General features: G+C 41.8%; 1 protein-coding gene across 1 annotated transcript; it reads left to right on the top strand.

Annotated features, from left to right (window-relative positions):
• The first annotated feature begins 932 nt into the window (after positions 1-932).
• gng13b (guanine nucleotide binding protein (G protein), gamma 13b) lies at positions 933-14,811 on the top strand. Its single transcript, XM_029438580.1, has 3 exons — positions 933-1,330; positions 10,752-10,880; positions 13,168-14,811. The coding sequence occupies exons 2-3, from the start codon at positions 10,783-10,785 to the stop codon at positions 13,271-13,273; spliced, it is 204 nt and encodes a 67-aa protein (XP_029294440.1). The 5' UTR covers positions 933-1,330; positions 10,752-10,782; the 3' UTR covers positions 13,274-14,811.
• The last annotated feature ends 346 nt before the right edge of the window (positions 14,812-15,157 follow it).

Here is a 15,157-nt window from a genome sequence, read left to right as displayed (position 1 = left end):
AAAGGGACTGCAGATGAAAACTAGTTTAACGCCTAATTCACACCGGGGATTGGCGAAGCAAGGCTCGCCGCAATAATTACATTTTTCTGCGTCTGGGGTGGCCTGTCTACTAATTGCTGTCAGTATGTGTGCCAGAAGAACAACCAAACCAACGCATCAGAGGACACTGTTAACTTCTCCGCAAAAAGTTAAACTACCCCCAACTTTAAGTTAGGCAGCACTTTGCCGCAGAATAAAAAACTTGCCGCAGGTCACACTTCGCTACTTCCCGATGGGAATTTGGCATTATAGCTAACACCTGGTTTGAATGTTGATTAATTGCTCCTTTAAAAAATACAAATTATTAAATAAATATTAATACTAAAAATGTGTTCTACCAAATGCTTGAGAAGGCCATTAAATACTTAATGTAACTCAAAGGTTATACAGACAGACGAGCACACAACAATACAATCCCTGAAACAGCTATTTAACTGTAGACACAACATGTAAAAAGTCAAACAAGCTCCAATCTCTTCTTCTGTGGTCTCAAATTTAGTATTTCTCATATGTGAAATAAAACCAATCCCAAAAATGTTTTCCCCCTCTGCAGAGAGGGAGCCTAAATCTGCCCTTTTACAGATGGAGCTATAAGTGGCCATATTAGGGCAGAAATCCAGAGTCTGGCTATGGGGGCAAAAACACACACACACACACACACACACACACACACACACACACACAATTAAGAGAGTGAAGACAGTTTGAAATCCTTCCTTCTTTGACTCTGGTACCTAACCCCCACCGCCTTGCCTGGTCAACTCTCTTAACGCATCCTCAGGGAACTCGCTCTCTCTCTCTCTCGCGCTCCCTCTTACACGCGCGCGCACACACGCACGGACGCTCATATAGGAGGCTCCCAGCAGAGGCGCGTGCAGTGAACGGCAGAGCGCGCACCGGACCAGCTCGTTAACTTGCCCGCTTCCTATTTCCCCCGCTTCATTCTCGGGAAGCTTCAGCAGCAACCACACTACCGGACTACCGGGCTAACTAGCGGGTAAACACTGCTCCAGCACTCCAGACAGCCTCAGACTGGTCGTCATCGTCTGTTTTTACTCCGGAGACTGCGGATTTTATCCTTCATCTTTTCCAGTGGATACTGAGAGTGCGCACCGCCTCCCTGACAGAAACAAAGTGTACGGACATTTAGTTTACTGTTATTTGTTTTATAGCTGGGAAATAAAGTCATCTATCCCTGTGTCGGTCAAGCCTTCTTCTCTGCCCCCCCTCCGGTGTAACTGCACCGGTCAGACTTGGAAAGAGCAACAGCCTCCACCGGCGCATCAGTGAGGTAAGAGATGCGACTGTCTCTCATAGCCACATTATACATTATATATACTGTATAATATATAGGATCTATGTATATATTACAATGCAATTATATTAATTCACCGTGCCTGTTGTGCCAACACAGTGGGGTCTTCTGTCATATCCCAATTACAGGCCTATCTGCATCAATAATCATTTTGCATATAAAATACAAGCTGGGTATCATATTGGCTCGACAATTAATTTCTATGAATGTCTTTTATCAGAAGCAAAAATCATCATTTAGACTATATTTTAGGGCCACTTTACAAACAATCTGGGTGGACGATTTCACACTTTGTGCAGTCCGCCTCCAGCTTCCTAACGCACACACACACACACACGTACACGCACACACACTCACACACACACACACACACACACACACACACACACACACACACACACACACACACACACACACACACACACACCTCAATACTGGGCCATATAGAAAACCCACGAATATTACATAAAACTTAGATTTCTCCTCTGCACTTCCTCCTCCTCCATCTCTGATTCTCCTTCTCCGACCTCACCTGACCCTGTTTCAACGATGGAAGATGTTTGTCTTAGACTTCTGACTGAGCAGGGGGCCAGACTGGGGCACAGTTTTAAAGAAGGGGGCGCATTAGTCAAATTAAAAATGTTAAGACTCAATGCCAAAGAAACAACTTTAAATATTCTCATATGAAATAATATCCATAAATAACAGCTTTTTGTAACTCCAAATAGCATAGACAGATAATGAGGCAACGGACTCCTGGACACAGACATTCAAAAGCCCCCCCATTCCTCCTTCATGGAAGTCGGACATCCAGATTGAAAAAGACACAAAAGACAAAATGGCCGTGTTGTTTGTAGTCGTTGTAGTTGTCTTTGTGTTGGTTTTGCGTCTCTCTGTAGCTGTTTTATGTCTTTTTGTTCATCTTTGTAGACATTTTGCGTGTCTTTGTAGTCGTTTTGCGTGTCTTTGTAGTCCTTTTGCGTGTCTTTGTAGTCATTTTGTGTGTCTTTGTAGTCCTTTTCCGTGTCTTTGTAGTCCTTTAGCGTGTCCTTTTAGTCTTTTTGTGTCTCTTTGTGGTTGTTTTGCATCTTTGTAGTCATTCTGTGCGTCTTTGTTGTGACTTTGAGTCATTGTGGTCGTTTTGCGTTAGTGTAGTCGTTTGTGTCTCTTTGTGGTCATTTTGCGCCACTTAGTAGTCGTTTAATGACTTTCTAACAATTCATGTTAACAGTCACTTCACGCAGAGGCCCTGGCTTTGTGTCCCCTGTTCACCCTATGGGTGCTACACACACTCAGGTTAGAGAACTCTGATGTGGCTCCTCACAATGAGGGAACAGTGGGGCAGGCAGATACATAACAGCTGACCTCACACACGAAAAACCTTTATTCAATCCAGTCCAATTCAGGCCTAATCTATTGATCAGATCCCATCGACTGGACATTTCCCCATGCAGGCAGGGCCGTGATAACAGCTGGACAGGTCCCAGCCACCTCAGAGCTCATTGAAGTGTCGAACAGATCGGCTGGTTGTAAAAGCTCAAACATCATTGTCAGCGTCTGGCATTTATTATCCTTCTCAGTTTAACAGCAAGGAGCCTCTTCCTTATTTCTTACTCTCCACTCCTCTCAGCTGGTCAGAGGAGCTCTGCCTGTTCCTTTCTATTTATAGTCTCTATTTACAATGCAGCAGCTATAGAGGCACTCTCACTCTGTTTCCCTTCATCTCTCTCTTTGCCTTGCATCTCTCACTCTCTGTCTTATCCTCTTCGTTCTGCCTTTACCTCTTTCAAATCAAATTCAAATCAAATTTATTTGTATAGCCCAATATCACAAATTATACATTTGTCTCAGTGTGCTTTACAGACTGTACAGGTTACGACATCCTCTGTCCTTAGACCCTCGCATCGCACAAGGAAAAACTTCCTAAAAGAAACCCCAAAATTAAAGGGGAAAAAATGGAAGAAACCTGAGAGCCTGAGGAGGGATCCCTCTCCCAGGACGGACAGACGTGCAATAGATGTCGTGTGTACAGGATAAACAACATAGTACAAATACAACATTTGACAGAAATTATGTTGTGTTGGAAAAAAAAAAGAAATAGAAAGTATGGATGAATCCAGGAAAATGTCAATAAGGCTTCTCGGTGTCCAGCAGGACCAGGTCAGCAGGCGCAGCCACGATTCATGATCCTGACGTAAACTTTATCAGTGGCAACCTGCCACATGAGAGACAGACACTCCGGGGATGATACCCCGGATGGTGAGTTAGTAACATACATTTACATAAATGCATACAGATAGAGAGGGAGAAGAAGAGAGGGAGGGGAGGAGAGAGGAAGAGAAGGAAGAGAGCAGGGAGGTGTCCCCCGGCAGTCTAAGCCTATAGCAGCATAACTAGGGGCTGATCCAGGGCAAACCTGAGCCAGCCCTAACTATAAGCTTTATCAAAAAGGAAAGTCTTTAGCCTACTCTTAAATGTGGAGAGTGTGTCTGCCTCCCGAACACAAACTGGAAGCTGGTTCCACTGGAGAGGAGCTTGATAGCTGAAGGCTCTGGCTCCCATTGTACTCTTAGAGACTCTAGGAACCATAAGTAACCCTGCAGTCTGGGAGCGCAATGCTCTAGTTGGTTTATAAGGTACTCTTTCACTCACTCACTTTTTTCACGTCCTTTTCCCCTTTGATTTCTCCTTCAAGCTGCAATCTCTGCCATCATCATAGATCGTCAAGTCAGACAACACATTAAGCGTTGGTAGCAGCTCACCACAAAGTGCCACCTGCTCCACTGACACGCACAAATACAGTATATTACTGTGTGAAGCTGGGAAGACAGGCACAGAGACAGGGGTAGAGGTTAATCTCCGGATGCTTTTGACCCAAATCACCATGCAACCTACATATCCCCACCTAAAACAACCACCACAAAGTCCCCACCACACACACACACACACACACAACCCAAAACATGTCTTTAAAAAGCAGCACACACACACACACAAATATAATACAAAAACTGAGCCACACTACGACTGAACAACACATTTCCGAGGCCCAGTGGGTTATTTATCACCTGTGACAAAACGCGCTGGAGTAACTGGATTTGCCTTTGAGCAGAGAAGAAAAAAAAGTTTGATTAGAAGATCTCAGAGAATAGTTTTTAATAAAGCAAATGTAATTAACTGGTTCTTGATCTTACACAATACCTGAGCGTAATTTTAAGGCAAACCTGACCTGTCCCAGTTTAGACGTACAGCTCCATCTCCGCTGCAGTAACCACTGCATACACACCCAAACCATATTAAGTACAAATACTGCAAAAATGAGACCACTGCCATGAAGGCTGCAGTGCACTGTGTTTCAGAAGTCAGATTGTATGCAAAGCACAGGGCACTGTTGTTCCAGTGCAAACGCAGACAAACCCTGCTTCAGACGGTACACAGATTATGTATAAACGCATAAAAAGAAGCTTATTTCTAAAGGGATTCAGCAGCTCGGTTGAGGAAAAGACATCACACAGTACACTGATCCAGTGCAGCAGATGAGGAACATTCAATCTTTTTTGTACTATCAGCGTGACTCTAGGGATGGCAGTGCCGACAGTCGGTTTGTCATTAGGCAGTCCACCACTTTTGGTCCGGACTGAAATACTTCAGCACTATTGGATCACCATGAACCTTTGCACAGAAATTTCACGGCTCCCTGAAAATGTATTTTGTATACTTTGACTTTTCATCCAGGCACCGTGCTTACATGCTAAACTAAGATGGTGACCATAATAAAAATGACACCTGCTAGCTATAAACCTGTTAGCATTGTGAACATGAAGATGCTGACGTTAGCATTTAGCTCAAAGCAGTGAAATACAGCCTCACAGAGATGCTAGCGCGACTGTAGTCCCGAGGCTTAAACCAAAATGACACTATCCCATCCTTGTAGCCACGAAGGTCCAAGTGGTGCACATTATGTCATCAGCCTATTCAGTAAATGCAGACACACAGTGTTGTATGTACAGAACCGTGTCTGTTGCCCCCCCTACTGCAATGCCCATTATTGTTCAGACCACTTGCTGTGTATTTCCACTGTGTAGGTCTGTAAAATCTACACGTGTCCAGAGAACACATTAACATTAAAAGCCAGCAGGAGACAGCCAATACACATCCTTACTACATCCTGTGCGAACAAGAATGAAAGCTTTTAGAGTTTCTAGTGTGGCATATGGTGAAAAGATGTTATCCTTAAGAGAACCTCTGAGGAAGCCGATGTCGTCTATGTGACAGTGAGCAGACGAGGGTTCATTAAATTGGTTTATAGAAGTTTTATCAAGAGATCACGAGAACATTTTCAAAGATACAGTGGTGTTTTAATAAGAACCTTTAAATACGACTGGTGGTTTAGGTGGAATGTGTTATTTCGGAGGGGTTATATAACCACAACTCCTGGCTGGGCATCAAAGAGAAAGAGAAATTGATAATGTGTGAAGCAATGGATTAACCGTTGTGTGAAAATGGACAGGGAGCACTTAGTGAAGAGGCATCTGTGGAAACCAGTAGGAGACAGAAAGAAAACTGATATTACAGAGCAATGAAAGGAAGGCAGTGAGAATGCAGCAGAGCGGAAACAGGAAGCCACGTGGTAATACTCTTTCTGTGATCTAGATTTCTATTAGTTGAATGGTTACATTGCTTGACGTCAGAGGCTTAAAGTTTGCTCAGGTGTTAATTAGCTGGTAACTGAGATGCAGAAGATAAACACGGACATATGTACACAAGTGGGTATTGAGCAAATGAGAGGCAGAGTAAAGTTAAAAAGTCAAAAAAGTAAAGGTAGAGGTAAAGGGAGACAGGACAATGGAAAAGGTGAATGATTGAGAGAGAAGACAATGGGAAGAATACAATGGATACAGACAGGTGAGTAAGAGGAGAAAAGAGAGGACAACAGCGCTTTGACAAGGAGCCCATGAGCGAGTCGAGAATGCCGTGCAGGTTTTAAGACATCAGTGATAGCAGCTAAAAGTGCACAAAACAACTTCAGAAGAGAACTTTGGTTAGTTTGATGGATATGGACGAGTACCTGCACATGGAAGCTGGTTTATGCTCTGCTCACAAAAGAGAACGTAGTTTTACTTTGTTAAAATGTGTAATTGCTGGAGTGGACTTCGATTTGTGTGAGGATATTGAGAGTAAACCTCAGGAATACACATAATGTTAAAAACTCATCCTGGCTCTATTTGTGCAAAGTTTTGCAAACTTGCTCCACCTCCAACATATTTTCAAATTGAGGCTGATGTCCTAGATGTTTCCGATAAAATATCACAGTGTACAAATCACAAAAAATAATCATTCTAGCTGAGGAAATGATTTATGCTTAAAAAAATTACGTTACGAATAAAAAAATAATTAGCAGTGAGAGAAATCTAAAAGAAATCCCCCCCCCCCCCTTCTTGCGCTGCGACATCGCTCGTATATCTGGATCATTTTACAATTACGCTCGCTGTAAGTTAGGAAGAGGTGTAAAGCTGCAATTACTTTATATTATATTAATGTTCAGACAGTTTGTTTTTTGGAGCCTTTATTTGTTAATTATGCAGTGATTTCTTTGAGCTGTACACAGTGAGCCATAACACACCACCTTTACATCCTAAGACCAGTCTACTCCCGAGCTTGGTGCATCCCTCTGAGAGAAAGAGTTAAAGAACATGGCGAGAATGACACAAACAGAGACACTGGCTGATAAGAAGAGAGAAAATGAGACTGGAGGTAGAGGCTGTGAAACAGAATGATAGAGCAGACAAATAGTGAAAGTGGGAAAGAGGAAGAGAGGGGAAAATAGGATGAAGGAGATGGTGAGTGATAGAGTTAGAAAGAAGAACGCATTCAATCCTCCTTCGTCTCTGGAGGATGCTGCTGTAACCTGATCTCAGCCAGGAACCAGCCATCGCTCTGCCTCTCTCTGTCTGTCTAATATTGGTAAGACACATACATATTGCACCTGGTGGACACACATATACACACGCATCTCATTATAAATGTCTCTATGTCTCTCTCTCACTGGCTGTCTCCACAACCTTCTCTTGCCTTTTATCTTGAATCACTTTTTATGAAGAAGATCAAATAAGAAATAGCTTTGTAGTTTAAATCATACACGTGACAAATAAACGACCCGGAAATGCAAAATACTCGCATCCGATGCTAATTTGCGACAGTTGCAAAACTTGAGTTTCCCTTTAGCAAAATGCTCTGAGTGAATTTGGGTTTCCTCTGGTAAACAGTTACGCAGTGTATATGTCTAAGGCTTTTATTGTGAAAGGTAAGATCGTAAGTAGTGGATTCGGTATGTGCTGCCTATGTCAAGGTGGAAAGGAGTAATAAAGTTTACCACTGAGCCTCCGGGTTGTTATTTTATAATCCAATAAGTGCAACTCCTAACCCTCGGCTGCATTACTATAATGTACGTTTCGAGGTGACTTATCTGCACAACTTATTTTGTTGATGCCTTTATTCGCGGTGCAAAAGATCAGAAAAATTAACCTTCTTCTTTTTTGTTGCTAAAGTATTAAGGACAAAAACAACAGTTATTGATTTGTGAATTAATCGCACGAAACACCCTCTAGTCTAGTGTGTCAAGGCCTTTAGACCTTTAGATCAGACAGATCATTGATTCATCTTTCCAACATCTTATTTTAATATAATATCCATTTTAAGGGAATGGTAAGGAACATTACTTTCTAACATGTGACGACTATAGGAGCATACTGTATGTAGAATAAAAGCTAGTATGTTTTTGTTTTATTAGGTCCTTGTTTTTACTCTATATTTGTCTTTAACTGCATTGCATTTGGGTAAAAATAGAAGTACAGAGTTTCATAGCCATTTGAATAAATATACTACAAATGCCTATTGTATTGTTATGGTTGATGTACTTCATTAGCATCCTGACCATGTGGTGAAGTAGGTGTTTGAATTCAGAGCTGCTATTTTCTGCCTCACAATGCCCCCTCACTCACTGAACTGCCATAAAGGACAATTGCATAATATCAAGTATTATTTAATGTCCCTTAAAAAATACAATTGTTATTTCTGTGTTGAAGCACCTCAGTGAGATCGATTCTGTGCAGACTAGACCATCGCTCGGCTCATCCCGAATCTTCAAATAACTCACACAGGCGAGCACACACACACACACACACACACACACACACACACACACACACACACACACACACACACACACACACACACACACACTCACACACTCAAGGGTACACAGACACAAGTACACACATAAGAGGGGAAGAGTATTGTTGAGAGGGTATAGTGGACACAGAGCGTGGGTGTGGAGAGAGAGAGAGAGAGAGAGAGAGAGAGAGAGAGAGAGAGAGAGAGAGAGAGAGAGAGGGAGAGAGAGGGAGAGAGAGGGAGAGGGAGAGACACACACAGACAAAGAAAAGATGCAGCGGAAGAAAATGAAGACAATATTGCTGTAGAGACTTGACCACCGGCATGTTTGGCTTTCTTGACTGCAGTATCCTAAGTTACAAATTCCAATTATTAGTTTTATGTTAATATATGATAAAGGGTTTCCCCTAACCACATGAGATAGAGGTACAAACTGGTCATGGCCCAAAATACATTTCAAAAAAAGCCCTTACTTTTACTTTAACCCTTCACAACCAAAAGTGTGTGTGCCTCAGTGGGTTATGTAAAGTCCGAAATATACTTTTCATCACACAAGATGTTATGTTTGAGAGTGAAATGAGAATGTTGATAAAACTCATAACTGCGCGTTAAGTAAGAGAATAAAGTAAGTATGTGTTTAGCCTAGCTTAGCATAAAGACTGGAAACCTGGAGACTGACCATTATTCAGAAACCCCAATAGTTATAGCTAGCTAATTAAGCTAACGAAAGCTTCAGGAATAGGTTGAAAATGCTGCCTCCAGCGGACTTTTTAATGTTTGAAGTTGACTAGTTATAAAATGAGACCCATTTAAAGGAGTCTTAAATATGCACTTGATGGCGACTTACATGCGCTAAAAGACTGAGGCTAACATCTCGTGATGAATACGAACAAACATCAGATTGTTTTAGTTTTTCCCAATGAAGATGTCCTAACCTGTTCCATGCGTCAGCTAAGCGACGTGTGTCTTGTTTGAAAAAACATTCACCCTGGCCCTGTTTTTACAAAGGACTGACCGTCATTCAGAAACCTCTAATAGTCCGTAAAATGTCCCATTGGACCGACAGCCCGTTGTCCCAAAAACAAGCGGCCATTGTTCTGAAGGCCCATTGCTCCAAAAACACACACTCTCCCTGCAACAAACATTATTATTATTATTAATTATTATCACCAAATTACCAACTACACCCGCCAACAAGTGAGCATGAGACTCTCCTCTATACGTCTTCTGTGCGTTGATACGGTTCCCGGGCGTATTCCGTTAGAAAGATAATAGTTCCTACATGAAACTGCTCTCAACCAAGTCTGTGGATTATCTTCAATAACTGGGTCATGATTTCTGGGAAGAGACTTTGCTGTTGAGTCTCAAATGTATTTTTTGGTGCTTTGAGCACCACAAACCAAGTCCTATCTAGTTCCATTACATTGGAGAGATACATTCATGTCTACTGCCGATATCTCCAACACTCAGCAACTCACACAAACAATCTACATTTGATAAATAGCACGACAGGTACAAATATATATTATTGATTTTGGGGTGGACTGTCCCTTTAAATCTGCATCACTGCCTTTTACTGTTTTTTTGTGCCTCTGATAGCCCTCGATGTGCTGGGGTGTGGAGGGGAGGGCTAAGCGCTCATCTCACAGAGTGAAGTTTTGAGTTGGGACTCCACTACACACGCAATAGGATGGGGGAGAATTGAGGGCAAATGGGAAAAATGAGATGCAGCACAAGTACAGGCCGTCCTTCTTCTTTTTTGGGCATATAAGCAAAACATTTCTCTCTTTTCACTCCCTTCGGTTATTAAATATCAACTATACGCTAACCTGCAGCACATGTCAATATAAATGAACTAAAATGTGCATAAAATGTATACGCTGTTGACCTGCTGGCAGGTTGGTTGCAAACCTAATTAAATTTGGCATATTCATTAAAGCTGAGGAACCTTTTCCAAAGCGGAAACATGCAGCCCCAAGGACACAAAAGAAGGCATCGTGTATCCTGTGGAGTTAAGTGGGTCTGCCAGTTTTGGCAGCACTTGTTCGTTTAATAGCCTCTATCCTCCCCTCCTGTAGGTGGAATCGCTTAGCAGCGGTTATAAATCAGATGAACTTCGCTGTGTTTTTGCTGCAGGGCGCAGTTGTATGGAGTTTGTATGACTACTATTTAACAGCGTTAATGTACTGTGTAAATTTAACTCTGGCCTCCCCGCTGTGCACAGGTAGAAAAAAGCCCTACATCAAGCTGCAGCCATGGATGAGATGGACCTGCCCCAGATGAAGAAGGAGGTGGAGAGCCTCAAGTATCAGCTGGCCTTCAAACGAGAGAAATCTTCCAAAACAGTGACTGAGTGAGTAGTTAGTCCACAATAGCTCTACAAGCACCTGCACAGAGTTCAAGCCCCAAAACATTTCTTTAAATTGCACCACCAAGAAACATGACAACAAACATCCTGCAACAATGTAACAGTTGTGCATCTCAGCTGTTTTGCCAAGAGTTAGTTGATAAGATGAACAGCATTTAGCTTAGCTTAGCACAAAGACTGGAAACAGAAATATAGCCTGGCTCAATATTTGTTGTGTTAATATTGAGTTTTAGAGGGGCTGGCAGGTGGATTCTGTTACCTTTTAAAGACACACAACCACCATTGTAGCAACAATATTGTTGTAAAAAATAGAAATAAAGAGTTTGAGAGCCAGTTAATTGTAAGAATACAACACATGTCTGTTGTACTGTGGTCTTATAGGCGAGAAGGCACATTTCCCAAATATGAGGCCTCAAAAGTTACTGGTCAGTGTGGCAGTTGACAACTTTAACCACACTTCCATGACTATTGAGCAAACCCCATCTGCCATACAGGCACATGCTTGGGAGCTCCAGAAGAAGTGAGTAAATGGACCTTGAGTTGAGATCGTTTAACCAACTGCTGTTTCCAAGGTAACTCCAGTATTCAGTGGGTTATTCAATTATACACCGATTCAAATGCTACTCGCATAAAGCAAGAAATACTGCTGTTGTTCGTGGTAATAAGTACAATGATAAATGAAGTACAATGACTTTGGATATGACAGCATTAGTCATTCCCCCACAATAATAAAACAGTGATATGACTTCATTAACTAATACTGCCTTGAAGGCTATTGTCACAGCTGCAGTGCACATCGAGTCATTAAGCAAAGCTGCAGCCGTCATTTAGTTTTGTTCAGCACTCTCTTTGTCTGTCTCATGATCTCACTGCAGTGCTACTAGATAAGGGCCAATCAAGGAAGCTCAGAAGAAACACTTCATCTGCGCTGCTGGAGGACCGGCTGTTTTTCATGTAGAGTACGAATGTATTCAGGGTCAGTGTTTTCAGACCCTGCTTCAAAATATAGTGAAAATGAAACAAGTGGGAGGTGCAGTGATGGAAAGAGTGCATTGTTTTACTCAATAAGTGCTGTTATGGATAATTAACTGACTTTAAAGTGAGACTATAATACATACATTTGATACTATGTAACCTTTGAGAGAAGAAATAACATATTTTTTATTTACCACATAAAACATTCAATTCCTGAAACAATAAAACACCTTCCTACACCAGTACCAGTTCTTCCAGTTTTTCTCTACTGTCTGATACAACACGTAGCTTAAGGTAGCCTAAAGTAACCGTTACTTTGCTAACATTCATTACTGAATCATAATCTTAATGTACTTGTGCTATTACCCGTGTGCGTTTAATCATTTCACGGATTAACATTTTGATGGTTTTATGACAAGAGTAAAACAGGAAGTAAACACATGGTATTTCTTGAAATGTGTATCTGAGACATGCTTAAACGTAGTGTGACAGTAGCACAAGAAAAGAAGAGTAAGACGGTGAAGTAATTCAGGATTAGTTACAAAGCAGAATTGGCAGAAATGCGCTAGCAGAGCCCTGCGGAGAGCAGCGCCATTCTGAAAAGTTCAGATTCAGAATGTTGTATTAAAAAAATATGTCTTGAAGCTTTAGGTTTTATTGCTTATTAATTAAGTAAACTTTTAATTTGCAGCCAATAGCTTAGCTTAGCATTAAGACCTAGCTAAAGGGGAAACAGCTAGCCACCACCTCTAAAGCTCACAAATGAACAGGATACGTCTTCTCTGTTTAATTCGTACAAAAAATCCAAAGTGTAAAAACAATATGTTGTGTCTTATATATTACGGGCCGTTATAGAGCGGACTACAAGCAGAGAAAGTTGCTGCGCTCCGCAAAGCTAACCATCCGTGTGTTAGCGGCAAATTTGTCCTACGAACATAAAACTGGTTTTAATCATCTCGTACAGCTCTCGCCAAGAAAATGAATAAGTGTATTTCCTAATATATCAAACAATCCTTTAATGCTAGTGGAAAATTACATAAATTACACAATAAAGTGCAAAAAGTAAAATTAGATCACTCAGTACACTTTGGTTAAATAAAAGGACTTAGGTAAAATGAAGTACACAGAAAGCTACAGTTGCAGAAGGAAATGTAATGAGTTACTTCTGGTTGCTCAGCTTCTCCCTCTCTTTCTTGCCTTGTATGGAAAGAGAGTGAAAGTGGATAGAGGATGGATGGTTATAAACTTCCTCTGGAATTTGAAAAATGTCTCCGTCTCTCCCTGTCTCTCCACAAAGTTTGGTAAAGTGGATAGAGGACGGCGTCCCAGAGGATCCCTTCCTGAACCCGGAGCTGATGAAGAACAACCCATGGGTAGAGAAAGGAAAATGCATCCTTCTCTAGAAGAAACCAACCACCCTGCCACAACCTTCAACTTTAACCACGCTGACCAACACACACCTACAGACGACCCCTGAATCCAACCCTCCTGTCCCGGCCTGTGAAGGCAATGGCAGGACAGCGCCTCCTAAGCGCTCACCGTGAATGTACAACAGCTGATGTCCCCCAACTTCCCCCAAACACACACTCCAACAAGGGCAAAGAAACACACACTGACAAAGACACACACTCACACACTCCAAACTTTGGGTTTTTCCCCGATCGCCACACATTCACTGCAAGTTCGCCACGGCAATGCATCATTACTATGATATATGACGACGATGATCAATACTCCTATTACATGTCTGTGTATGATATATGATGACGTATTTATGCAGCTGCCAGTCACACGCTTTCTCTCCTCTTTTACAATCTCTACTCTACATTCTTAGTACAGCAAGTTTTATTTCTTCCATTTTGCGTTGTAATAAACTGTAGTTACGTTCTCACTGCCAGACTGACTGTAGATCTGGGGGGGGGGGGATATGAACCACTTGCTCTTACACCTCGTTAAAACTAAAGCATACCATAAGAACCTATAATGATTCATAATTAAATGAAGATACGTTGGCTCCCCAAAGTTACAAAAAACACCAGAAGAAGAATATCTTCAGCATTGTAGTAGTTTAGTTCTGAGATTAACAGTTCAGCTAACAAACATTCATACATGTAAGCGAACACATGGAGGATTTATATTTAGTGTTTTTAACAATTAGATTTCAGTCCATCTCGAATGCTTCTTGGATACATTTAGCTTTTTTGATATCATACAGCTACCCAATCCACCCGAGACCAATTGTCTGAAGTGTCAGTATGCTCGACACACACTAGTTCATACGCAGAGTCGTCTGACCATGTTAAGACAAAAGTGTTGTTGGGGAACAGCCTGCCGTCAGAGAGACAATTGAAGAACGAACATACACGAGTTATTAAGAAAGGTTTACCATGACGGCAAAATTGTTGTTTTCCTCGTCTACTTCTAACTTCCCAGTGTGACTCCTACAGTTTTCATATGTAGTTTTGATTTCACACAAGCATGGTTATAGCATTTACATTCTGAAGACGACATCTGCAGCCGGTGCTTCAGTCATTAGGTCCGGAAGTATCAAAGCAGCTCTGTTTGTGTTGTCACAGGAGGATAAAGCTATGGGTTCCTGTGGGGGGGAGGGTTTACTGCTCCTTCTCCTCCTTAGCTACAGCCCCAACGGACCACAACACGCACACACACACGCTCACACACTATTTCTCTCCTCACATGTACAGACAGACCCCTTTAACTTAACTTATTAACTTATTGATCAATACTTGGTTTATTTATTTATTTATTGATGAGACCTTTCTCTTACCTTAGTTTTCGTGTCTTATGTCTGCACTTCCTCTTTCTCATACTCCTACTCGAAAGAAAAAAATGAAAATGACTTAAAAAAAAAAGACTACACCTTGCCAGATCACCATCTACTACTGCCTTGTACACAGTTTCCTTAAAACGAGAATGTAAATATGTGGCACGATAACCACTGACCTCAGAACTGGCCTGTGTGTGCGTGCACGTGACTGTAATTGTGGGTTTATGTATTCTTTTTTAAAGTGCATAAATTTGGACATGAGGCTCCCTTGTGGATTGTGAAGCACACACACATACTGTACATGCACACACATGCAGCTGTGTCACACACACACAGGCAGGCCTGAGGCCGAGCAGATGAACAAGACACACACACACACACACACACACACACACACACACACACACACACACACACACACACACACACACACACACACACACACACTGCTTATTGAGAATGTGTATGAGAGGAGGAGTGGCAAGGATGTGGGATTCTC

This window comes from Cottoperca gobio, chromosome 8 (genome assembly GCF_900634415.1).
Source record: "Cottoperca gobio chromosome 8, fCotGob3.1, whole genome shotgun sequence".
NCBI classification, from domain to species: Eukaryota; Metazoa; Chordata; class Actinopteri; order Perciformes; family Bovichtidae; genus Cottoperca; species Cottoperca gobio.
Note: the sequence above shows the minus strand (reverse complement) of the source record. Positions and strands in the feature narration are given on the sequence as shown.

Bases quoted from the DNA above. Each gene is read 5' to 3' on its own strand.
- gng13b (XM_029438580.1), top strand. From the start codon at position 10,783: ATGGATGAGATGGACCTGCCCCAGATGAAGAAGGAGGTGGAGAGCCTC. The intron at 10,881-13,167 runs GTGAGTAGTTAG...CTCTCCACAAAG, and splicing joins TCTTCCAAAACAGTGACTGA to TTTGGTAAAGTGGATAGAGG.